This window comes from Triturus cristatus, chromosome 7 (genome assembly GCF_964204655.1).
Source record: "Triturus cristatus chromosome 7, aTriCri1.1, whole genome shotgun sequence".
Taxonomy (NCBI): domain Eukaryota; kingdom Metazoa; phylum Chordata; class Amphibia; order Caudata; family Salamandridae; genus Triturus; species Triturus cristatus.
This window is the reverse complement of record NC_140590.1, coordinates 1,149,391,444-1,149,418,708: the sequence shown is the minus strand read 5'-3', so window position 1 is coordinate 1,149,418,708 and position 27,265 is coordinate 1,149,391,444. Positions and strand designations below refer to the sequence as shown.

At 44.0% G+C, this 27,265-nt stretch overlaps 1 protein-coding gene across 7 annotated transcripts in view; it reads right to left on the bottom strand.

Annotated features, from left to right (window-relative positions):
- Nucleotides 1-20,198, bottom strand: part of RMND5B (required for meiotic nuclear division 5 homolog B) — a 103,374-nt gene extending 83,176 nt beyond the window's left edge. For 2 of the 7 annotated variants that reach the window (XM_085618367.1, XM_085618365.1), the window contains exon 1: nucleotides 20,074-20,198. Coding sequence is in view for 3 of the 7 variants with exons in the window: in XM_085618364.1 (XP_085474490.1) it covers nucleotides 20,053-20,068 (16 nt within the window). In the remaining 4 variants the exon portion in view is untranslated. Of the gene's footprint in view, nucleotides 1-19,887 lie in introns of all 7 variants that reach the window. The other 5 variants (XM_085618370.1, XM_085618363.1, XM_085618364.1 and 2 more) reach the window with 4 other exon arrangements.
- Nucleotides 20,199-27,265: the final 7,067 nt, after the last annotated feature.

Genomic DNA, 27,265 nt, shown 5'->3' with positions numbered 1-27,265 from the left:
TGACATCTGACCATCGGCATTTGTGTGCACCTTTCAGTCTCAAGGTACTGTTACAGCTAATTCCATCCCGGTCAATAACCCCCGTGTTCCATCCCTTTTAGTATGTTACGGTCTATGAGGTATCGTCTGCCAAGAGCCGCGGACTAACGGATTAATTATGAGTAAACATAAAGGAGTAACAGGTATATTAGACGCCTTCATCGTCAGGGCGGAGTCGTTGCTGACTCATGAAATTGAAATGACAGAGCGGGGACTCTCCTTAGATTGTTCAACACTCCCAAGACGCTCGTCTTTAGGTTCTTCCAATCAGGGGGGCTCTCCACTAAAGTGTTCACCTATCACACCCCATAATGTGCTTACGACCCCGCTCTTGCCAACCCTGAATACACCCTCCATAGTTGCTTCCAACCGGCTAGGGATATCTACCAGAGCACGGGTCTCCAAACCATTGGATGAGATCATAGTGAAAGAGCCATCAGCAAAACGAAAACGGGGTGCTGGCGCCCAAAAAAACAAAAGCAACAAGGGAGCCAAATCTGTAAGCCATGCAGCCAACCACGAAGTATCTTTAACCAATTCTGTTGGCATACAGACTGATGACGTTTTTCCTGCTCCATCACTAAGCAAGGACAGTATGGAGGGACTCTGCTCTTGTTTCTGCTGTGGAGACCGCCTTGGGAACTGTACTAGCCCAGTTCAAAGAACTAATGGATAGGAAATGTACCCTGTTTGAAAAACTGGAACGGGTAGATATTGTGATGAATAATCAAAGTGGCCATAACATAATCGCACAATCTGGTTCTATTGTAGAGGAGGGTATATCCCCAGGGGCACTGGCGTTCAGAGTAAAAGTGGTGGTAATATCACTGCACATTCAGATGCTACTGTGGAGGAGGGTTATCAACTAGGGGTACTGCCGTTCAGAATATAAGGGGTGATGATGTGCGAAGGCAACCTGATTGTGTCACGGCTGTGAATAACCAACCCAAGAATTTAGGGGAGTCCCATGATAGTAGGGAGGTTGTAAAAGATATAACAATTTTAGACTCAATCTCCCACCTGAGGCCACACCTTTAGTCGCAGTGCTTACAGGAGTACCCCCACTTCAAATGAATGTGATAGAAACCACTGAGGAACTCGTACGTAAAACCAAGTTTTGGTGCAAACAACACTCAGTAAATGGGGCACAGGCCTCAGCTCAAATCATAATGGTTAGACGTGTTGGCAGGGTAGGACAGAGGATTAAAGGAGGAGAAGGCGACTGTATTGTTATTAACTTTGATCAAATGGGGGTGGCAGGAATGCTGTCTAATGGATGTTATAATGTCGGCCCAGGGTGCATAAGGGGTCTACCGTTGGGATTTTTCTACCCAACCCCAGAGAGCAATCAGTCTCTGGGTAGGACTCTGCTGGGGACTTCATCACAAATGAAAAAGAAGGTTGATCCATCTTTGGGGCAAGGTCCTAGGATGAATCGGCTTGATAATCGGATTCAAAATAGAGGTCCATTTTCCCCCAAACTATTGTCTAAACCTGTTAAAGAGGACACAATGGTGAATGGCCTAGTGTGCTCTAACAGGTTTTCCCCACTAAGCCGCTTGGATGAAAACGATTGACTGCAGCCCCTTGTCCCAGTGGGTGGGGAGGGGGGGAGAAGGGCCCTCTATGGAAAGGGTGGAGGAGAACCTGAATTGTAAGATCTTAAGTTGGAATGTTGCAGGACTTGGAAAAAAAAGTAGGGAATCCAGATGGATTAATTTTATTAAAGCCTATGATATACTGGGTTTATAAGAGACGTGGGAAAGAGAAGATAATTTGTGGCTGGACGGTTATAAATCATATATTTCGCCTCGGGGAAAGCAAAGGGGGGACTTTTGACTCTAATATCACTAAAGATGATGGGAAAACATTGTTCGGTGTATACTGGCTCCACCAATTGTTTAGCTGTAGAAATTAATAATGTTAATTCTATGAAATTGTTAATAGTACATTTCTACAATTCACCGGAGGTTGGATTTTTAAATGAGCATTTAAGTAGCCTAAAAGGTTTTTTAATTGATTATAGACTCAAACAAACCACTTCTTATTCTATTTTTATTTTGGGAGATTTTAATGTTCACTCGTGTCTGAAGGATTGTTTTGTGGGAGACTATCTAGGCCCAGAGGATCCCCTTAGTTGCCATTTTGAGCATAATCCACAAGAGGAATGCCTGGAGGATCTCCTGGCGGCAGTTGATTTATGCCAGCCAAACACAAATATTGCGGGGAGGAGGATCCCTACTTTTAAGGTATGGGGGCAGGTTTCTATAATTGATTATATCTTTATTTCTCCCGTATTATCACCCCAAGTTATTACGTATGGTGCTATTTGGTCTGATTATAGTGACCATAATCCTGTTACACTCGAGTTATGTAGGTCAATTGGCCTTCAAGAGAAAGAGGGACAATTACCCACCTGTATACATGTAAGGACCATAGACCAGGGATGGAGGTTAAAATGGACTAGCATAATCCCAGAGTCATTCCTTCAAGACTTATTGGATAAAGCGGAAGAGAGGTTTAATATATGTCTTAGCCCTGGAGATAAGGGCCCAGAGGTTTTATTGGCATTTGAAGAGATCTGTGCACAGGTGGGCTTAACAATGTCTAGCAGAAGTTATATTAATTTGAGGGAGAAATGGTTTGATAAGGAGTGTTCGAAAGCCCACCAAAAGCTTATTTCTGCCCTGACAGGACACTACAAATGCAGCTCATGCAAAGCTTGCCCACTTACCATCTACGGGGCCACATTCACACACAACAACCAAATACACAAACTGTCAGGGTTCACCAGCTGCAACAGCACTAATGTTGTGTACATAATCCTTTGCCCATGCAATATACCATATGTAGGACAAACCACACAGAAGGTGAAAGCACGGATCCTGCAGCACATGAGCAGGATCAGATGCAAACTACAGGGAGCGCCCCTAGTGAAACACTTTACGACACACAACCATTCCCCAGAGAGTATCCGATGGAGGGTTCTTGAGAAAGTCTACCCCCCATCCTAGGGGTGGTTCAATATCAGCAACACTAAATTTGAAAGAATGCAGATGGATCCATTCTCTGAACTCAGTGTTATCTGGCCTGAACGAACATGAGGAAATAGCTAGACAGATGGGGCAGTTATAAGAGGGTTACATTCTGTTTTGCCTAAACAGATTGGCCACTGTTCTGTACAATACACTCGGAGAACCTTTGATGCATAATTGCCCAATAGAACTGGTTTGATTTTTTAATTCTTGTTAATCAAACACACAACTTTGACAACCGTTTGCACAAGCTACATCAATGTAATATATGTTGCCACGTATTTACATGCTCGGTATGTATTTGCAAAATGACCACACAGAATGATACTGCTCAATCCCATGGTCAAGACACATGTTTGTATGTAGATATCACCATTAACATGCCTGGCCGTATCGCTTACTCCATTCCACATGGTGCACGGACGATGGCCTGCAATGAAACGCATTGCTTGTTATGTTCACTTGTGAGTGATTCTCCTTGCACATTCAATACTATTTACTCAACCTTATAGCCCTGTGAACACCGTTTAGGCACACCGATCTCACGTTTAATCGATCGCCGTGGTTGCTTAGCAACCGGGTCACGCTCGACGTAACAAGCAACGTACACGCTGCCCCTCCGTACATAAGGTAGACTAGCGGCACCCACACATCAGGATTCACCGCCTGAGCTGCAGCAAGACTGACGCCTGCCCAGCCATTGCCGATTCATCCCGCCTTCCGACTTACACCTCAGGTGAGCCACCGCGCCGCACCCCCCCTGTGAGCAATTTTACTCCCTAGAGAGGGTAGGGCTACTTGCATTTAGGCACGCGTCTTGATTAGTTTTCACTCAATTTTCTCCTGATTCATCAGCTTTCACCGGGTACATCTCCTTCCCGGTCAAATTGCCTTTTAACATCAGCGTCTCTGAGGACAGACTTCACTTTTTACGCATGATCGCTCCAATCACACTGGGCCTCACCACGCTGCTCACAACGCATTGCATGACTCGTACTCCATGCGCATCTCCCCACGCTGACCCATTATGCTTTAAGATTGCACAGGTTCACACTACGAGGCTTGATGGACAGGTCAGCCGTCGCTTAGAATGACTTGATTACACTATACCCCACTTCTCTGGGTTGATGTTTAGCCACAGCGCAGCTTATGACTGATGTTTTATACGTACCGCTTCACCTAGTCTAACTCACCTTCAATACCTTACCACGTATCATTTCGTTTAGTTCACAGCCATTCGTTTGCCGACGGAATTTTCAGACAAGTGCCACTTAGGGTCACTTACAGCCAGAACTTTTGTCCAGACTGGGTGAGTAGTCCACCTCAGTCTCTCTTTCTCGCATATCGCCTCCATAAGCAATTTACACGCCTGACAACTATTTACCTCTCATCCTTAGGCTGCTAAAAGACACCCCACCCCCACACACAGTCCTGATGAAGACCCGTAGTGACTACCGAAAGGAGCACCTCTTGGGGTGAAACGTCGACGATACACCTAGGCCCAGACTAACCATGGCCCTGCACAACAAAAGAAGCATTAATAGCAACCAGGGCCCATGGTTACTAGGCTGGCCACTGTATAAATAACCTTGTCCTGTCCCCTGTATATAAATCCTGAACCACTCTGTATATACTGCACAAATTGTTCTTCCACTTGAGCACATATGTCACATGAGCACCATATATTTCACCCATTGCATACAGTCACACTCTGTAAACTTGACAAAATGAGCATATTTGAATGAATTAATTCAGATAAAAATGCAAAGTGGATATGCATTCAATATCTTTTCGTGATTATTTACAATCAATGTATACATATGTATAGGCGTGGGCGATATACATGTCTTATGAATAGTTTGATTGTGCGATACTTTGTACGAATATGAAATAACTCTTTAAACACCCTACAGAACCCATTTTTCTTGATTACAAAAATATATATTTCTGGCCTGAAGCAGGTCCCTAGAGATCGTACCCTTGTAGACCAATTGAGACAGTCTTATAAATGTACGATTGATTGCCGCAAACAGGAAATCAAAGAAGAGGCTTGGAATGACATGCTTTCGGTCGAGGTCAATAGGGATAGTACAAGATTTTGGGCTATAGCCAATAAACCCTTTCTTACGGGACTAAATAATACTCCCTTACAGTGTAATATTACAGAGGATCAGTGGTACTCCCATTTTAATACTATTTATGGAGTATTACAGGTCGAGATGGTCTCTCCAGTTAATCCTGACCTAGCCGGGGGAAATACATCATTGATTTTTATAGAAACCAAAGTGGAGGCGGCTATTGCACAAATGACTAGCAATAAGGCCCCCGGCCCAGATTGTGTCCCGGCCGATTTATATAAACTAATGCCACAGCTCTGGGCACAAATCATAACTAATCTTCTAAATAAGGCTAGTAAGCACGGATTTCCGCCATCCTGGTCTCTCTCGACCATTATCCCAGTGTTTAAAAAGGGGCAGAGAGGCGACCCAGGTTGCTATAGACCGATTTCCCTGATTGATTCAGTGGTGAAGGTTTTAGGTAGAGTTATTTTAAATAAACCTTCTGATTGGAAGGATGACTATGGAATTTTAACAGATTGTCAATATGGCTTTAAAAAAGGTGGAAGTACCATAGATCAATGTTTAAATCTGCACCTTTTGGTAGAGAAATATACAGTGGCGAAACAAGGTACGCTGCAGCTGGCCTTTATGGACCGGTCTTCGGCTTTTGACCTAGTAAATAGAACTAAGTTATGGTCAACATTGATGGATATGGGGATGGACCGCCGTCTAGTCTATTTTTTTTAGCATATCTTCACAAGGATCTTTATGCTAGGGTCAGAGTCAACCAAGATGGTAAATGCAAGAAGCACTTTAAAATTGACAAAGGGGTTCGTCAGGGTTGTATTTTAGTCCCTTTGCTTTCTTTTTTAACTTTATATAAATAACTTAAATACCTCCCTTAGCACTGCCACTTTAGATATTCCACGTATAGGGGACGGGGTTATTCTTGCTCTCCTATACGCTAATGATGCGGTTCTCTTGGCACGCACTGCAGTTGGTCTGCAGAAACTCTTGGACTCCTGTGGATCTTTTATGCAATCCCTGGACCTTATTGTCAATAAAACCAAATCGCATACGATGACAATGGGGCAAAGGCCAAAAAAATCTAAAACATTTTATTGTGAAGGGGTCGAGCTGTCAAGGGTCTCCTCTTTCCTCTATTTGGGAGTTTTAGTCGATGAAAGAAGCTCTTGGACTCCCCAGTAACCCTGGGCGTAGTTTGCTTAGTAGCGCTACAAGTCGCTACGCAAAGTGCACTTTGCACTAAGCGAGATATGCGTAGCACTAGGCGAACTGCGTAGTACGCTGTTCGCGATGATTGCACAGTGCCGGATGCTTGTCCGCACTGTGCAATCATTGCAAACCGCGTCTTGCACAGTGCAAGCGGTCGTTTTCTGCTGCTCGAGTAGATTTTTACTCGAGCGGCAGCTTTCTCAAGGCGGACTGGTAGTTTCTCATCGCGAGCATACGCGACCACTCGCAATGAGAAACCTGACCTCCCCGTGTTGAGAATCTCGCCGGGATGTCATTTTGCACGCTCACCAACTTGATGTTGAGGACCGCGAGCGAGCAAAAAATGCAAACTACGCTACGCGATTTTGCACTATGTTACGCGCAATTCGCGTAGCGCGAAGTAGCACAAACTACGCAAATTTTGCGAGCATAGCGTAGTTGTCCGCCCAGGGGTACTCCCCAGTTAAGGGCAAAAAAACTTGTAATGTCAAGGTCCATAGCTGCCCTTCAAGGTCTTGCTTCCCGATTGGGAGCGAAGCCTTGCTCAAAATGTATGGTTCTAAAAGCATTGCAATAGCATCGTATGGGTCTGCGATTTGGGGATATAAACCTGCAGTGGTACTTCAGCAAGTTGAAAACAAATTTATGAGATGTCTTCTGGCGGTCCCCAAATCTACCTCTACTTTTGCAAATCACCAAGTGCTGGGCAGTGGCTTTGTCGAGGATCAAATTGAGATGGATCTTGTGATTTGTTGGCTAAAGACATGGATTAATACAGAACTGGGACTGAACAGTGAAATCCTTAGGGACTGCTTAGCGTTGGATAACGTTGGCAAAATCCAATGGATACAATACGTCAAGTCAATGCTTGGAAAATTGGGGCGACCAGAACGCCATTACTCCGGAAAAGATAGTGAAAGAGGATGTGGCATGGGTTAAAGCCAGATTCTTAAATATGTTGTCTGTAGAGAGAGAGGCACTGGAGATTGTGAAACCCACGGTGAGAGCACATTTGCTGTTAAAAACAGTCCCACGGATAGAACCGTATTTGTGAATTGTTTTTTTTTTTTTTTTTTTGTGAATTGTTACAAAACCTTTCCATCGATTTCTTCTAATTAGGTTACGTTTTAATCTTATTCATTGTCTTTTGGCAGATATACAGGGTTGGAGTAGGGTAAAAGATCTAGGTCCCTGTACACATGATAATTTTTCTTTGCAGGACACTATGCACTTTACAATGTTTTGTGAGCATCTTAGCCCCATTAGGACAAAGTTTTTAAGACCCATTTTAAAGGGGAAGGGATTTGTGCAAGTCAGACCAGCCCTACTATATCTGCAGCTGTTAAATAACCCATGGGAGATTTTTAATGTTGCGAACTTTTTGGTGGCGGCAGTCAGACATAGGAAGAAAGGGTGTTAGATAATTTAAAGTGTTGATTGATTTCATATATGGATATAATTGTTTTTATTGATTGATTAATGAACTATAGTCATTTGTTTTTATTGGTATTATTTTATTGTTTGTATGTGGTATATTTTAACGAATTTAAAATGTATATATATGGTTTTTATTTAGCTTTTTATGTCAATTGTTCACTATGGTGTACTTTTATGGCTTTGGTTAGCTGAATAAAGTGGTTTGACTTGACTTGGGTTGAAAGAGAGTTTAGACTGACGGATATCATGGCGATTATAAAGCAAGACAAACTATCTGAACAGTGCGCCTAAGCTAACCTAGCTCAGGAGAAGGAAAGTGGTGACACAATAACTTTTCGATGGCAGGTCCAAAAGCATGCAGACTCTAGGGCAATACAATATGAAGAAAGACAAACGCAAGGGTGATCGTACCAAACCGGGGAAGAAGCCTAACTTTACGTGCTACCGGTGAGGTAGTAGTGCACACTTGGCTAGATTTCACTAATGGTGATAGAGATAACAAACCGTTTTGTTGGGTCTTGTTTGGGGATTATCATTAAAGGTAGCAGCTGATTCCGGATCACCATACACAATTATTGCAGTGTGTGTGGGAGAAGCATTTTGTTGTAGTCATAGGTAACCATATCGAGCCACCAGATGTCAACTCGGAAAGCTATACAGGGGACAAAATTGATATGATAGGGTTTAGACATCTGGTATTAGGTTCAAGAATAGACATGCACCTTGCCATTTGTATGTAACCAACGAGGGCCCGTCCGTGCTTGGGTGGAGGGACCAAAGAAAATTTAACATGATTCTGGGTCCGACTAGTCTGGAGCAAGTACTGGTGGCTTGTGAGGGAAACGATATAAGGAAATGGGTTTTGAATAAATTTCCATCAGTTTTCAATGGTAAAATTGGTAAACTGAGGGGTTTTACTCACCAGATTCGATTGGAAGGTAATGCAACCCAAGATTCATAAAGCATGCAATAATCCCTTCATAGTAAGGGAGGAGGTGAGGATGGAATTGGAAAATCTTAGAGAGGCACACATTATTGAGCCAAAGGAGGCATCCGAATAGGTTACTCCCTTGGTGGTGGCGGCCAGACATGCAAACGACAAAGTGTATTTATGTGTTGATCTAAGAGGATAGCAAAAAACATAATAGTGGATTAATTTAGCTTGCCACAAATAGATGAGATGCTGTTGTTAACACGGAACGCAAAATGGTTTTCTACACTGGATCTATCTGCCGCATATCACAAGGTAGGTCTCGATCCTGGGAGTTTGATATCTCACTGCCTTCTGTATGTTGTTTGGGTACTACCAATTCAATGCATCCCGTTTGGACTAGCATCAGCAGCTGCAGTTTTTCAGAGACTCATGACAACTGTTTGGGAGCATTCCTAAAGTAACATTCTTCCAAGACTATATCTTAGTCATGGGGAAGACTAAGAAGCACCATGATGAGGTTTTAAGCAACGTTTTAAATATATTCAGAAAAAAAGGGCTTTGCAGCTGAAATCAACAAGTGCTAGTTCACTGAAAGAAAGGACACCTATCTTGGGCATGAGATTATGACAAGGAAATCAAACCCCCCCAAAAAACAAAAAACTTGTAAAGGCTATTAAGAACGCTTTGTCACCCAAAACCAAGGATGAACTTTGCTCTTTTTTGGGATTGGCGGACTTTTATTCAAAGTTTGTAGAGAAGTTCTTAGAAAAATATGCATGGGATGCGTATGGTGTTGAAAAAAAACTAAAGTAAAATTGAGTGGTCAGGGGCGTGTCAAATGTAATTTTTAGAAATGTAACTTGCAATTAGTAAAGCACCTACTCTAAAAGGTTTTGACTCCACAGCAGAAACATGTTACAACGGATGCCAGTGAAAGGGTCTGGGAAGCGTACTCAATCCAAGGGGGGGGGAACACGGAACAGAAATTGTAATAGCTTTTGCTTCCTGGTCTCTTCCCCCTACAGAAGAGAAGTACTCTGTAACTGAGTGAGGTGTGTGTATTTACACATTTTTGTAAATTCTTGTGGGGTAGAAAATGTGTAGTAAGATCGGACTACAAACCTTTAACTAAGCTGCTAACAGAAGGGCTGCACACCAGATATTCAAAGCAGAAGTCTTTACCTTTCAGGAAAATTGACTTGAATTCATGGAATGATGTGTGTTTTGCAGGGATTTTATGGTGAATGAGGTCAAAAATTAATCAGGAGGAGTAGTGGATGGAAGCATATGACATGGATGATACCTTGAAGAGAATGTTGTAACTGGATGGGGAAAATGTGTGAAAGTTGAGCTATTAGGTGAAATTAAAGCATTTTTGGGATGTGAGAAATGAACTAAGCTTTGCTGAAATTTTTATAGTGGGAGGCGACAAAAAGTACATCATTATGTGCCATCAGAAACAAGATGGGTAGGTATAGCACATACCAAACAGAATGTGAAGGCATTATATTGGTGGTGGTCCAGAGTGGAAATAGTAACAGAGAGGTTTGTGGATTGCGAAGGTGCGGACAAATCTCAGAAAACTTTAAATCCTCTAAGTTCATTAGGGTGTCCCAATTTACCATGGAAATAAGTTGTGTTGGACATCATGGGACCTATTACATGGAATGATGGGTTTAGTGTTGATGGTTTTGTTCTCTAGATGTTTGGAGGTTGAACTGGTTGACAAAGTGGACACTAGTGCGGTGATCAAATTCTTGGATAACTTTGAGAGAGGGTTTTCCAGCGTCCCCATTAACGGTCAATGGGGTGCAATTCAGTTCAAAAGAAATAAATAACTTTATTAGACTTGCGGGTACTGAGCACAAATTCACAGCATTATATTATCCCAGGGAAAATGGCGTTGTGAAGAGAACAAATAGATTGGTGGAACTGATGAAAATGGTTTGGACCTATAGGGCGACTTCCATTGGTTCAGTAAGCTAGAGTCTGTTTGGGCTGATGAGGACGTGTACCGCACTCCAAAGCAAATCCTGGTTAGATGAACAGAGGAAGGAAAATAGTTTGGGATGCGCAGACGGTAAAAAAAAAAAACAACAAAAAAAGCATTTCAGCATCTCAATGGTATTTTGATTCTAAGCACGAGTACATTCAGTGAAATTGACGGTAGGGTGAAGTGTCAGAGTTAAGTCCGTTAAGAAAGTTCCTTAAAAAAAAGTACATTTAAAATTCCTAAAAAATGTGAGAGTGGTATTTAATTAATTGCATAAGTTACTTAAAACCATTGCACTACATTAGAACTAAAAAAAATAAAAACAACATCACAATTCATAGAATTAAAACAGGATCTGAGAAAGTGCAATAATTAAAAATCCAGCGTTTGTTTTAAGGGCTTCTTATCATGATTTCAATTGGGCATTATGTTTTTTTTTGGCTAGATCCGTAAGCAAGTGTCACCCTGCTAGCTCCCTCAAATCACCAAAGCTGCTTTTATTTCTTTTCATTTTGCTGATACTCTTTTTATTAGGTCTCGCCTGCGAATGCAGCGCATGCATTGCTTCGCCTCTGCGAGATCTATTGTCGTTGCTTCTGTGTCCGGGGCCTGTGGAAGCGGGGTTGGTGTCCGCCCTTAGGCCCTTCCCACTCGCCTAGCGTTTCAGCGTCTCTTCACGTTGTGTCCTCCTACACTGCGACGAACAATAATACTGCATAAAACACTAGACAAACATGCCAGCAGAAAACACCAGACCGAGCATCTCACGCACACGTTACATCATATCGGCAGCGTGTGCTGCATTCACAACACCAATATTACACAATAGGGCAACCCATTCAACCCCAAGGAATTGGGTATAACGTGTCAACATAAGAATAATCCTTGAGGATTTATTTTCAAAGTAATTAGTTACTTAAACAGTCACCGTAGTGAGCTTAATTTATCCAAAAACTCAGATATGTACAATAGAATACAAACAGATCAAAAAATTTTTATTTTTTGTATCATTTTTGTCTGAAATCGATTTCTTCTAGAACATATATTTCATTTCATGCACAAACGTGCAAAATCTACAAAACAGATTTGAACAAAGGCAACATAAACTACTGTCTAAATGGAGAGCTTCGGCAGTAGTTATTGACACTTTTCTTATGACCTATGTACCATCCACAGTTGGTCATATAGCACAAACCATTTGTTTAGTTAATAGTATATATAGACATTCAATGGTTTTTCTTAGGATCAAAACAGTGTCAGAGCGTCGACGTTTCGGTCTCCTTATCCACCAAACAATTCCACGAGACCATCATCAGGACAACAGTTGCACCATGTATCTAATGTGAAAATACATACATATAAATAACACATACCAAACATTTATATTACATAAAAGACATATGAATCACAATTACTACAATTATACAGGTCCGAGTTCAGCTTGAAGTATTGTCACTACAGTGAAGGAAGACAGGTGAAGAGGTGTGTGCCAAATCCACCACCCCAAAATTGTAAAGGTACAAAGTCCCCTGAAGGAAAACAGGTGGATTTGGTCTGCCAAAACGGTGGAGATGGGTTTAAACTCTTTTATTGAATGGCAAACTCTGGCGACACTCTGAACGATCTGCTTACAGTACAACTGTATCATTTGTTAACTTTTGCAGTGGCTTATACATATGGGACACTCTTTATTGAGTCTGAGGAGATAAGGAGACCGAAACGTCGACGCTCTGACACTGTTTTGATCCTAAGAAAAACCATTGAATGTCTATATATACTATTAACTAAACAAATGGTTTGTGCTATATGACCAACTGTGGATGGTACATAGGTCATAAGAAAAGTGTCAATAACTACTGCCGAAGCTCTCCATTTAGACAGTAGTTTATGTTGCCTTTGTTCAAATCTGTTTTGTAGATTTTGCACGTTTGTGCATGAAATGAAATATATGTTCTAGAAGAAATCGATTTCAGACAAAAATGATACAAAAAATAAAAAAAATTTGATCTGTTTGTATTCTATTGTACATATCTGAGTTTTTGGATAAATTAAGCTCACTACGGTGACTGTTTAAGTAACTAATTACTTTGAAAATAAATCCTCAAGGATTATTCTTATGTTGACGCATTCACAACACCAGCAGCTACCAGGCCATGTCACCCAGAAATACGACAGAGCAGTAACCCAGCAGCTGCCAGCTCATGTCAACCAGAAACACAACGGAGCAGTGACCCCCTCACTAACCCTCTGACTGAGTCCAAGCTGGAGAACCCGAGAGTGAACGTCACACACCCCCAGCAGTGCACAAAAAAGCCACATCACAGCTCACCAGGTAATGTTTTTGAGCACCCACAAACAACCAGTCCACACAGAACATGCCGTACACACACGTCAACCGCATTAACGCCCCTCACTCCCTCCGCCCCCGACACCAAATCATGCATGTACAGATCAATGAATTAGAAACAGTCAGCCAACCGGTGTGGACCCAAGCACAGTACCCCGAACACGTCACCACGAGCTGAGTCCGGCTGGTGGACTGCGATGGAAACCTCACAGTCCCGGCAGACTGGGGGCTTCAGCAGTGGCAGTGACGTAGCATCCGAGAAGTGCTGCTACTCTCCCAAGTAAAACAGCCCCACTCAAGGCGCTACCCGAGTCCCATACAAAGCACTGCTCCCCAGCTGAGAACTCAAAAGAATAGCACACCAACTGGGAAGCATTGCTGATACTGTCCCAAGAGGAGCCCGGAGTACCGGCACTGCCCAGATCAAAGCACAGTAGCACAGAGAAGTAATGGGACATGCGTGTCCCGAGCAAAGCACAGCAGTACTGATGCAGGTAAATTCATAGCATAGGAGTCCTGTTGAGAAGAACCCATACTGTCCCGTTCAGAGCACAGAAGCCCCTGCTGAGAAGAACCGTTACTGTCCTATTCAGAGCACGGAAGCCCTGACAAGAACCGGTACTGTCCTATTTAAAGCTCTGATCGGATGAACCGACACTGTCCCATTCAGAGCATGACTCCGCCGGAGTGCGTTCCGAAGAATTGCCATTTAATATTGAACGTCGTGCAAGTGTAGAATAAGTAATGTTCCTGCTAATGCCGCACATTGGGAAACATTGATCTTCATTCTCACCATGATAAAGGGAGGCAGAGAGGCGAGGGCTTCAAGGTAGTGCAGTGCGCAGGCAGCAGATTAGCACCCGTGTTTTTAAAAAAAGCGCACACGCACGTTCCCTGCCAGTATTGGATTTGATCAAAAGGCGCCGATGGAGCCCTCGATGTTGACATGTTGCCCACTTATCCCTGAATATCCTACAGATGTTTGCCACGCAACACCTGAAACTGCGCGCCATGGTGGGGGAAGTGTCGCATTACATAGCGCCATGAGCCAGTTGCCTACAATGACCCTAACTTTGTACCGGCCACGGGCAGCAATCACAAACCATTCACCAGTTCTCTGCCTCCACCCGCTTCCCACACACACACACCCCCTTTCAGACATGTACATCTCCATGATATGCAACGACATCGCAGATATCGTTTCAAAGAACACCAATGGTTCATTTACACCAGAAATGCCATTCATGTCGTCAAACTGCAACATGCAGTACACCCTGTACACTTCTGCTCAATTCTACCCTGCAAAAACCATCCCAGTAAACTATTGTGTGAGGCAAATTCCATTCCCAGCAACTTAACACAATAACAATACAAATGTGACTATCATCAGCAAACGACAGACTTCTCTTTTCTCAAACTGGTTCAACAATCACAGACTTGTTTTGTCCTGTTTGGGGCTCTCACTGTGATATAGCCATAGGCATGTTTGGAGGGTGATGGCTCACAGGAGGTTGTCAATACCAAAAAAGTAAAAGCCAGTACTTGTTTAAATGGAATTCTGAGCAATGTGGAGAGGCTTGTTCAGCTCTATGGTGTTAAGCCCACCTCTGATATCACAACTTCCGGTGCTCACGCACTGCAATGGAATTGCACCTTTAGGCTGATCCAGGTAATGTGTTAAGTAGGAGGGTTTTGCCCTGGCACAGTAATGGTTCAGGCACTGGACCAGGGCACCAAACTGATCATAGTGGTGATTATTTACAGTGTATGGTAGGCCGCAAGAACGCCTGAGCTCTGTGCAGAATATGGGTAACATGTCTGCTGCCCAAACGAAGAACAGAAACACACAACAGAGCAAAATCATGTTTACATTCAGGCGTTGCAGCACGGATATTTTATTTATATTTCAAAAATAAAAACAAATAACATTGTCATTTACAATGTCAATTGCTCAAAATAATGTAATTGCGAGACCTATTGCATTGTAAATGCTTGTCTTATTAAGTGGTTATACTTGGCGACTGTGTTGGTGAATGGACTTTCGCAGGCCTGTATTTGAAATAGTCCAGTATCAGCGTTTGAATAGTTCGAGACCCGGATCGGGGGACCGAGCCAGGGTACGTAGCACCCCTGAATTGTGAGAGTGATGAGTAACACTGTGGAATTGGATGGTGGCAGTATTTGTCAATGGCTAGAAGTGAAATTGGTAGGGGGGGTGGGAGGACAGAAAGTACAGTGAGAGTGATTGGGTAGACAAATACTGGTGGATGTGTGCTGATCCAGAAGTTGCACGTGGGGAGAACAATACTGGAGAGGAACAGCGTAATGACGGTGAAAACGGAAACGTTCTTTTTTTTTGAGAGTATAGTCTAGGAAGTCAGAGTGCCTTTGAAGGTGTTAGAACAAGCACTATTGGTAGGAGTATCAAGAAATCTGGAAATTTAGAAGATTTTTTTTGCAGTATATAAATGTGTCAATATTTCAGCCGTTGACCAGTATTAGTTTCTGGTTAGTTTCCGGTCTCGCCTAGCGACGCAGTGCCTGCGCTGTCGCCTTGGCGAGATCTATTGTTGTCGGTTTGGTGGGCGAAGGGAGACAGGACACGCGCACGCGCCCAGAAGACAGGTAATGTGCATGCCTATCTATGGCTGAAGACGTTAGCATAAAAGACAGCAGGCGTGCAAGGGCAGGAGATGTGCACGCGCGTACTGCTCGGCCGTTCGCTCCCTCTCTCCCTCCCTGTCTGCACGCACGCTGTTTGCCTGCTCGCGGTCGCTTTCATTTTTGTTGCTAGCTCGTTTTTTGTTAGTTTCCTGCTTGTGTTCTGTTGTCCGTGTTAACTTTAGCCCCTTCCTTCTCTCCTCATGCTGGCCATGCTGCAAATTTACTGCTTCTGCCCCCCTCCCGTTGTCCGTATTGACCACCTCCCTCATCCTCTCCCTTTTCTGGGCGCTTGATGTTTTTTTATTTATTAGAGAAACGTTGGGAGACGTGACCTCATACACGATCTATCGTCATGGAGCGTTAGCGAGAGGACGGCGGACGGCAGCTGCCAGCGGTCTCAGCAGCTCCTCCTGATGCAGAGTACATGTAAAGTCAGGGAGCAGATACAGCGCGGTCACCAGAGAGCGCGAGTTCACCAGAAAGCACAAATTCACTGCACAATAGCCATGGCGAGAAGAGAGCCCTGCGTTGTGGTGGGTGCTTACAACTGTGTGCCTTGAGCTGGGAGGCAACGGTCAGGCCGGCAACAAACAGAAATGGCCACTATGCCTGCTTTAGTGAAAACTCTCTAGTTACACATAGTCAAGCAGCCTGCGTCTGCATGCAACGACATCGCAGAATGTGTTGACGAGGGTGGGACTATCATGAACGCCTCCTCAGAGATGAAATATCATTCCGGACGCCACAAACCGCTCATTCCCAGTTTCATTCTGTAATAGTCTCCTTTTTCTTCCTGGTTCCAACGCTCGCAGCTTCTCGCTGCTTTCCGAGGAGCTGGTTAGTGTCCCTGGCTGCGGCTAAGCCCTCATTGCATTTCTCATGTCCTGATTCCGAGCTCACGGCCTCTGGATCTGCCAGAGATCCATCTTTTACCCATAGGCGCTTAGCTTCCAATGGTTTGACCCTCACATATGACAGATGGCAGCTCAGCTGATGTATCGTACCACTTTCATTAGCATCGTCTGGCCCCAGACTCCCTTACTCTTCTCATAGGAGACAGAATGTCAGTCTGAAGTAGTACAGTGACTCTGCCACTCCCTCAAATCCTGAGCTAGAAATGGGAACAGAATCACTTTGGGAGCCCACAGGTTACATAGGTAGGAGGGGAATGAGGGAGTAAGCTCAAGAAATTGATATGTGAAAAACGGACGATAGTTTGCAAATGCTTCTGTACATTATTCCTACACAAAAGACAGATGCCCACATCTGGTGAAATCTTGTGTTTCTGGAGCTCAGTCATGCTGCTGGACTAACATACGATATGTGAGCAGGACCATCTCAAAATAGTGGTACATTATACAGAAAAGTATTGTGTAAGTTGAGTCTGGTTAAAAGCACATGAAGAAAACTAGAATTTGATGAGGAGGGAGTTGATGTTAGCAACATCTAATTATAATAGCAGGGCTACTAGAATTACACAGCATGGTTGGGGGAAATTATGCAGCAGGGTTGAGTAAATTGTGCCACATTATGCAGCATAATGTGGCACATTTCTTTTAGTTATATTCATTATTTTGTACATTTTTACACTTGTTAAGACTGTCTGGGAATTGGTTGCCCCTCATTAGTACCAGTTTAACACCCGAATATAGCAATAAAGAAAGGTGACCAATCAACCTTTGCAAATGGCGTTCTACTCACAGTTCCAATGCCCTCTCTCATCCCTCCTTCACACTCAGTCTCCTCTCTATATTGCCTGCTCACACATGCTACTTTCTTGTACCTCCCCGTGCATGGTCCACCTCACTCACCCCTCCGATTGCCCCTCCCACTCATCCCTGTCTCTCTCTCGCTCTCATACACCTCTTCCTTCACTGCGCGTGGCTTGATGCTATACACTGCCACTTTATATGTTTTTCACCACTACCAGAAACAATACATACTATACATAATACACATTCAGTTTTGTGTTTAGCCACAGTCGTACCTTAATGCTTACTTTATATGGTGCCCCTTCTGCATCCCTGCATACTCCTGTACTCACCCTTTCCCTCATTTTTTCCAATTCAACGCGCTCATTTCTCCTACCTTAACACAGAATAGCTGCCTTCCATACAACCTTCCATTCACCCCTCATTACTATTTTCCTTTTGCAACAGTCTTTTTACCTTCCATTTTGTGTTGCAACATGTGAAAACCAACCGTTGCTATGCACCAGCACAAAACATTACCTCAACTCCTTCTCGCTTGCTTCCTCCTTCCCTGTTTTTATCAGGCCCCTTTTGCTTTTATTAAATGCTGCTACTGTTTGCTTTTCCTGTTCACCGCACGCTCTCTCCTTTTGTCCTCCATTACGGTCCTTTCATAAGCTCATCAAACCCAACATTGCTACTGTCTATGCTTTATGCCGCTACATTGCTCCCTATTTCCATATCCTTACAGCCTTTCACACTCCATTCTGTATTAAAGCACATTAAAGCCAACAATTGTACTGCATAGATTAATCTCAAAATACCTCATGCCTACGACACACAAAAAACATTTCCAATGCAATAGGTCTCGCATTTGTGAGACATTGACCTATTGGCATTCTAAATACCAAGGCCTTTTATTTATGTATATTAAAAGCCTGCAAGTGCGTATAAATATGCACTTTGTACTTATAGTCCTTGCTTACGAAATGCACAGCTGCCAGTAAAACAGACACAGTTTCTAACAGCCTTGCTTCTTGTAAGCAACTACTACTATAACTACAAAGTGTGTGTTTATGCACTCATTGCAGGCTTTCAAAACACATAAAAAAGGCATTATCATTTACAATGCCAATAACTCAAACTCTCGCAAATGCGAGACCTATTGCATTGCAAATGCTTGTTTTTATTGTATTAAATGAAAGGGACGTGTAGCAATGGGGAAGAATATGGCTGTGTCATGTAGTATTTGGATTGCTTAGTATGTTGCCTGTACAAAAGATAAAGGTTTGGAAAGTTGGGGGGGTTGGAGCTGGGAAGAACATGTTTACCTTTGTCCTACGATGTTGTTCAACAAAGGAGTTACACAACTTACCTGGTAGTCCATCATCACTACCAATTGTTCAATGCCTGTCGTGCATAAATTGTCCAGACACTCAGTGTCAAGTACCTCTTCGGCATTCTGATACCTATATTAGGACAACTAAACAAACTACAGGCAGCAGAATTTCGTGAAACAGATGAAACTTGACAAATTACCTCTTTGCCATGCGTCAAGATGAAAGCTGCTACTTGTTATGACCTATTTTTAAAATCTTAACATAGAAGTGCCTGGTGGTACCACGACACTTAATTTAGTGGGCGGCATGCAGGAAGGAGATCGCTGGCATGGTGCTCACTTGATCAACACAACTGTTAAATGAGATCCTATCCTCGTCGCCAAGTTGTTAAATGAGGTACGAGAATGGTGGTGATGTTGAAAGCAAGTTTATTTCGAGATACTTGCACCCACGACCGGAGCCATCCAGCTGTGTCGAATCCAACGCCAGGAATGGCGTGCAGGTAATTCTCCACAACTGAACGACCTCGCTCTAGAATGCCTGAGTGGAGGAAATAACATCATAAATCGCGTGGTGGCACGCGACTTATTACAGTATAAATATTACAACAACTAATGTAAGGCACATTAAAAGGGGTGTGATGAACACTAGCAGGAGACTCCTATGACACCGGCACCATCGCCCTTTGTTGTGACAGCAGTCCCAAGCTTGGACTAAATATGTGTACGTGTCACTCACAATTAGCAATATTGGTATAGCATTAGCAGTTCTTTCAAACAATAAGTACAACTATCTTGGCACTACAAAGCCAGTGCAAAGGTAAATATAACTTCCCCAATGAAGTCCCGGAGTCCACAGATGAATTTCAGTGCTTAGCTCTAGCTAATGCCTGCTAATAATTGGGTACGGCATGTTACCTCCCTACACATAATCTACTCTACCTTCCCTCAGTGGACAAATTCAATCATCGCCTACACCCTCCCATGGACTAATCCAATTATTGTCAGCACTTTACATTAAATATGCCCCTTACACAACGTCCCCCTCACCTCAACGTACGGTCACCCTGTTCACGGCCAAACAAAGTTACCTTCACAGTCACAATACGTACTGAATAGATTAACTCTACATCCAGAAGGCCATACTCTACGAACGGGTGTAAACCCTAGTGCAAGCTTGGTGTTGCTTCTAATGTCTCACACAGCTTCGTAATAGAACTCCAGGTAGAACCCCTACTTCCCTCCAGTCTCTCCTCCATAACATTACTATCCATCACCTTTCACCACTCTCATCTCACCTCCTCTTCAGTTCAGTCCCTCTTCTCTGCCGGCTGGGTTGTTCGCAGCACTTCCCAGTATTACGTCACGTCCGTTTCACCATTTCCGATGCGGCTGGCTGTCATAATGAAGGCGGGGTTATAAAACAGCGTAGATAGAGAGAACGGGCTTCTCTTCCCAAGCGTTGCGAAGTAGATGCGTTGTAGGGTTCCGATATTGTTGTTTCGCAAGCCCGAGCCTGGGGTCGGCTCACAGTTATGGTGTTGTGTGGAGTGTATGTAACCGTATACGCGTAGGGCGTGGAACCGTGAAGGACAGGGAGGAATTTCCCACCCGACTTTGCATGGGCGGGCGAGGACGCAGTGGACACACTCCGTTAGATTTTAAAGTAGAATTAATCAGTGACAAACAGAACCGGACTCTGAAATTATGCTGCACGTCGAACGAAGTCTCATTGGAAACGGTGTCTGGGGTAGCAAACTGTGTGAGCCGTAGCACCTTTTGGCTTTCTTAATGATTCATTTGCGGCCACTTATGTGTTAAGCCTTTCCTAAACGGTTCTGCTTGTCCAGCAAGCCAGCAAAGTAAGGAGATTATATTTTCTTTGGGCTCGCTAGGGTGCCTCCTTGCTGGAATTTTACCAGAACCACCAGTAATTTCTCTTTGGAAGCTGGTGTTGGTAATGATTACACGCCATCAGTATACTGGCAGGTGCTTTTCTGTCCCAATGTACATCTCTTTGATCACTTAGCAGGCGCTGCCTGCCTGCAGTGATAGCACAACTGTGCTGGGCTCTAGCTTCCACATAAACATGTGAGCAAAACATTTATGCTCGGCATTCCCTGCTGAAGGCTGCTACCGATCAACATCCATGTTCTGGCTAATGCAGTGCTTTAAACTTTTTGACATTGTTAAAAAATAAAAACACAATTTCGCGAGGTGAGTGTAAAGATGATAATGGGGCCGAAATGTCGAAGTAATCGGTTTTAATAGGAGTACAATAAAAACTCGCTGGTGAGGGAAAACGGGGCATGCCCTCTTTCAGCCAGCTCCACACCGTTCAACTCCCAACACTCCACATTCCAATAACACATCACATTGTAAAAGAATGATAACCTACCTACAATTCTAAACAGTGACATACTTACTATTCCATACCTCTCTCTTTTTTTTACAAAAACACAAAAGCATGTTTGCAGTACAAGAAGCAATGTAAAATAAATAGGTAGAATGAAATAAATAACATTTCTAAATGGAAGCAAGACAAGGGACAATAAGGAGGAAATAAAAATAATATTACTCTAAAATGAAATCCTCTAACTTCTTCAGTTTTTTGACAACCCTTTTTGTTTGAATAGAAGTGCCATCCTTTTAAACATAGATTTCTCCGGAACAGAAGAATTAATGGACACGTCTTGTTCTGGAGAAACAATTGCTTCGCAGTGATTCCCATCTGAATTGGCTCACCACGAAACAGACCACTACAGACTTTCTTCTAGCTGCCTCTTCTCCAAAACATCACTCAACATACCGCTTTCCATGACGCAATCAAAAAACGAATCATCTGAATCCAAAACTTTGAACATTTTTTCTGGACCAGGTTTTTAGACCACTACTTAACTTATGTTCCACTAACCTCTTTTGTGTAGAAGCACTGTACTACCTGCCACCTTAACAACTTGAACCGGTGCAGAAAACTTAGGATGGTCCTTGTTTTGTAGAACAGGTTTAGTGATATATAAATACAAATGTTTTACCTATGCAATAGATATGCCCTTCCTACCTTAATAAAACAAAGAACTCCATTATTTTTTAGGTCTCGCCTGAGCCAGCGCATGCGATGCCGTGGCGAAACATTTAGTAAGCGGGTTTTCAAAGTGCTACCCACAGGCTTTTGACGGCCACCAGCTTGCTGTTAAGCGCACAAGCGCGCGCGACGTGCACAGCTGCCATTTGCCACTCGCCACCCTGCTTTCAATTTTGCTATTGTGTGCGCGTGCGCCGTCACTTTCAGGGCCGCGCCAACCCCCCCCTCTCTTCTTCATTAAGCAGAACACTTTCGCTTTCCCGCCTCACTTTCATTGCCGCGCCAACCCGCCCCCCCCTCTTCCTCATTAAGCAGAAGCAGAACACTTTCGCTTTCCCGCGTCACCATGTAATATTACAGAGTGCTCTTGGTGAGTTTTCAATCTTGCTGATTTTGCCATTATTTATAAATTTTTGTTGCTTTCTAACCTTTCCGCCTTTACGTCTTTGTTGTCAACCGTGCCCCCTCCCGTCGCTGCTTTCTAACCTTTCAGCCTTTCCGTCTTTGTTTTCAATCGTGCCCCCTCCCATCACTGTGTTCAATTACTCTGCTTTCATCCTTCCCTTACTTTTTTCAGTTCCCGCACCCCTCACCCTCCCGTCATTGCTTTTAATTTCCAAAAACCCTCAGCCATTGCTTTCAGCCCTTTTACCTCCCTGATTACTGAGAACACTTTCACTTTTCCGCGTCACTTTCAGGGCCGTGCCAACCTGCCCCCCCCTCTTCCTCATTAAGGAGAAGCAGAACACTTTCGCTTTCCCGCGTCACCATGTGATATTACAGAGTGCTCTTGGTGAGTTTTCAATCTTGCTGATTTTGCCATTATTTATTATTTTTTGCTGCTTTCTAACCTTTCCGTCTTTGTTGTCAATCGTGCCCCCTCCCGTCGCTGCTTTCTAACCTTTCTGCCTTTATGTCTTTGTTTTCAATCGTGCCCCCTCCCGTCGCTGTGTTCAATTGCTCTGCTTTCATCCTTCCCTTACTTTTTTCAGTTCACGCACCCCTTACCCTCCCGTCATTGCTTTTTATTTCCAAAAACCCAAAGCCATTGCTTTCAGCCCTTTTACTTCCCCTCCCCGATTACTAAGAACACTTTTGTTTTCCCGCGTCACTTTCACGGCCGCACCAACCCGCCCCCCTCCTCATTAAGCAGAAGCAGAACACTTTCGCTTTCCCGCGTCACCATGTGATATTACAGAGTGCTCTTGGTGAGTTTTCAATTTTGCTGATTTTGCCATTATTTATTATTTTTTGCTGCTTTCTAACCTTTCCGCCTTTACGTCTTTGTTTTCCATCCTGCCCCCTCCGGTCGCTGGGTTCAATTACTCTGCTTTCATACTTCCCTTACTTTTTTCAGTTCCCGCACCCCTCACCCTCCCGTCATTGCTTTGTCTTTCCAAAAACCCTCAGCCATTGCTTTCAGCCCTTTTACCTCCCCGATTACTAACCCCATAAGACTGGGACCTGGATAACTAAACGGTTGTGGTATCTGATGCGTGCAACGTGCAAGCGCAGCACTATACTAACATGTCGCAACTCAGGAATTAGGTCGCTACGTAGGTGGGCTTGAACTCGGAATGCCCAAAAGATAGAGAGCTTGTATCATACTCTTCTGAATAGGACATTTCACAGGACGCACACTACAGGGTAAGACACTGCATGCTTGCCATTGTTTTAGTTGCACTGTAAGAGGAGCCACATACAGCAGTCAAGGATAGATTGTACACTGTAATTCAGACGCAACGTTCTGGATCTTTAAGCTGGTCAATAATTTCCTCATATCTTTCTCTGGAGTTTGCTTCTCAGAGATGATGGTACAGTGAGGACAGATAATGTACATTGGAGGTATGCAAGACATGTTTTAAATTGAAACCTATATAGACGATCATAAGAAAGAACAAGCATTGGCATTGCCAATAGGTCTCGCCTTTGGGACCTTATAAGTGTTTAGCCATGCAACAGTTGATGTGGTTGCACCAAGGATATTGTGCTGCATAACTAAATACTTATAAGGTCCCAAAAGCGAGACCTATTGGCTATGCCAATGCTTGTTAAAAAATATTGTAAACCTGCAATGGTGCCATAGTGCTGGGAGTGAAATGGCAGTTCTGACTCCACTAAAACAAGCAGTGTTGGGAGGGTGCAGTACCACAGGCTGTCACTAGGTTTCCCTTGGGACTTGCTTTGGCCACATATGGCACTGCACCCTGCAATATGACTAGTCAAAGGATATGTCACAACGGTGAGAGCTTTCAACTGGTAAGCTGGGGATCCCGGTTGAAGTCTGCTGCCAGGCTGACCATCATGTGATAATAGGCTGTTTGCTTAATTTTACGGAGCCCGTTGCTAGGTGGGCTATGTAAACAAAAGCGTTTGCAAAGTAACAAAAAAATTAGCAGTGGCCTCTGAGTGGTGGTGGGGGCTTGCAGTAGTGTTGTGGGAGGTATGAGGGTAAGGTAGATCAAGGGATATGAAGCTACTGAAACAGTGCTGTGGGAGGGGCGAGGGAGAGGCACAGTAGATAAAGCAACGGAAAGCAAATGATGCCACAGAAGTTTCACTGCACAAATAAATAAAACAGTTAACGAGTAAAGAGGCAGTCCAACTAAAGAAGAGTTCTCTCTAAGTATAAAGAACCTGAACAGTAAGAACATATGTAAGAGGGTTAGTCCTTATGGGAGGATACAAAATTACAAAAGGAGGGACAACTAAGTGTATTCACTAATGAAAAGCCAGCATTTCTAAAGGACAGGAACCAATTAAAAAGATGGGCGATTTTTTCAAGGCCATATCCAAATTACAGCATGTCTCGAAGAGACAGCGAAAGTACCGCCTAGGCGAGACCTAAAAAGCACTAAAGCAGAAATAGTAGCACTACAGTAAGGAAAAAGTGTCCACATAATGTCAAACAACTATAAGGAGGGACCGTAGGCAGGCACAATCATCAGGAATTTAGTTCTTAAAGTCTATCTCAAAACAATACCTGTCAGCTTGGGAAGGAACGAGCGCACCAATCACTGGGTCCCCCCCCCCTCCACCAGGGGCGACCCCTAGAATTATTATTGCTAAGCTCCTTAATTACAATGATCAGGACACTGCGGTCCGGATGTCAAGAGAGAAGGGATCCCTCTCCTGTCAGGGTTCAAACATTTCCTTGTTTCCTGATTTTACACCCTTAGTTCAGGAGGCCCGATGCAAGTATAGCGATGTGAAATGCATGCTTCAAAAATGCGAACATTAAATATGCCATGTTCTATCCGGCGCGACTGAGGGTACAGGTTGGGACCAAATCAAATCTCTTTGACACTCCGGACGCAGTCGCCAAATTCTGGAAAAACAACCACCAACCGATACAGCAGCAGGAAAAAGACTGACGGTATTACTCTAGTGCCAGTGAAGCCGGCTGAATTGAATGCGATGATGCAACCCGCTGACTATCTGATGGGGAGTGATGCTGCGGAATGATGCAGTGACTTCGGTGAAACTCTATTACAACGGCAATATGGATCCTTCGCAGCCTCTCATCGCCTGGTAGTGTTGAACTGAACTCGAACATAGTTCTCAAGTTGGGTGGACAAGTTCCCAACAGTAACTGTCCGACCAAAAGATGGCTCCTCTGGAGTGTTGCTACCCCCCCCAAGGATAAGTTCCTGTATTTTTCCCTTCCCTTTTTCCTCCCCCTTTCTCTTCCACCTTCCCTTTTGTTTGCTGCTCTATTGTTGGGATGCACCGGGTGGTACTTATTTGAGTATCCTGTGGGGGCTGGGGTGGGGGGCTGAAGGGGGTTGTTTGCTTCGAGTTAGTTGCTATTAAAAGATTGCATTTCTTAGGAGTATGTTCCCTTATGCAGCATGCCACATTACGACAAATTCTTTTTTACATGTCCATCATTGCAACACAAGGGTATAGATGAGCGTTAGAACGGTAAAGACAGCAGACCTGAGACTGTGACGTTTAACATGGAATGTACGGGGATTATCCTCCCCCAAAAAAGGTAGGCAATTGCTGGCTTACTTGGCGAGACACTCCATTCAACTGGCTTTTCTACAGGAGACGCGCTATGCGCCACAGCCAGCTCATGGCTTCGCAGCATCCTGGGGTCAAAATTGCTTCTTTTCGAGCTACAGCACCTACTCCCTTGGGGTATGCATCTTAATACATCGCTCTCTCCCCTTCCAAGTTATATCGGTCGTGACTGACCCAGAGGGCCGTTTTCTCCTGGTGCAGGGGTCCATGGGCGGAACACAGTTACTTCTGGCCAACGTCTACGCCCCAAATGTGGACACGCCTGATTTTTTTTCCACGATAGCTTTACATATAGACCAACTAAAATTGGACACTATATCACTAGGGGGAGACTTCAACCTCACATTAGATCCTGCTATTGACCCTACTGGTCCTGGCTGAATTACGAAACCATAAGCCACCAAAGACCTGCTGTCTCTTTTACGAGCCGCGCTACTAGCAGATCCTTGGCGCATTAATTACCCAGGCTCCCGTAATTATTCCTGTTATTCTGCCCCACATGGAACCTGTTCCAGAATTGACCATTGGTACCTTACACCGCAGTTTCTCTTAAATGTAACGACACATGACTATTTACCCCATACAATATCTGATCATTCCCCTGTCTTATTAGACATGGTCTTTCCATCGATCCCTAGACAGCGCCCATTATGGAGATTCCCGACTAATGCGTTGCTGGATCCGGTATTTCGCAGTGAGGTTGGGGAAGCTATCTCAGAGTTCTTCCAACTGAACACGGGCACGGTGCAGTCCCAACTTGTTCTATGGGATGCATTTAAAGCCTTTATTCATGGCGTTTGTATCTCAAAGCACGCCTGCGTGCTGCGATCCATCTGGGGCGAATTGGAAACGATGGAGAGCAAATTAAGGGAGATTGACACCGCCGCGCAACACTCCCAGTCCTTGGCACTACTTAGAGATCGATCCTGCCTGCTAAATGATTTTACTGATGTGGCTGCCCGAGAAATCAGGTTTATGGGCAAATATGCAAGAACCAGGGTATATGGCGAGGGGGAACGCCCCGGTAGAACGCTTGCACATCTCCTTAGGCCTCAGTATCAGTCGACATACATAACACACTTAATTACAGACGCGGGTGACTCGCTAACGCACGGACCGGACGTTAACGCAACTTTTCTTGAGTATTATACCAAGCTGTTTCAAACATGCAGCCCACCTACAAGCCAAGCTCTGTCTGCCTATCTTCAGGAGGTGGCCATGGTCTGGCTGGAAAAGGGCCAGCAAGAGTTTCTTGCCTTTCCAATTGACAAGGATGAAATCAAACAAGCCATTAAAGACTTAGCCAGCAGCCGGGCCTTGGGGTCTGACGGGCTCTCTGGCGACTTCTATAAAGCCTACCAGCACGAACTTGCTCCACA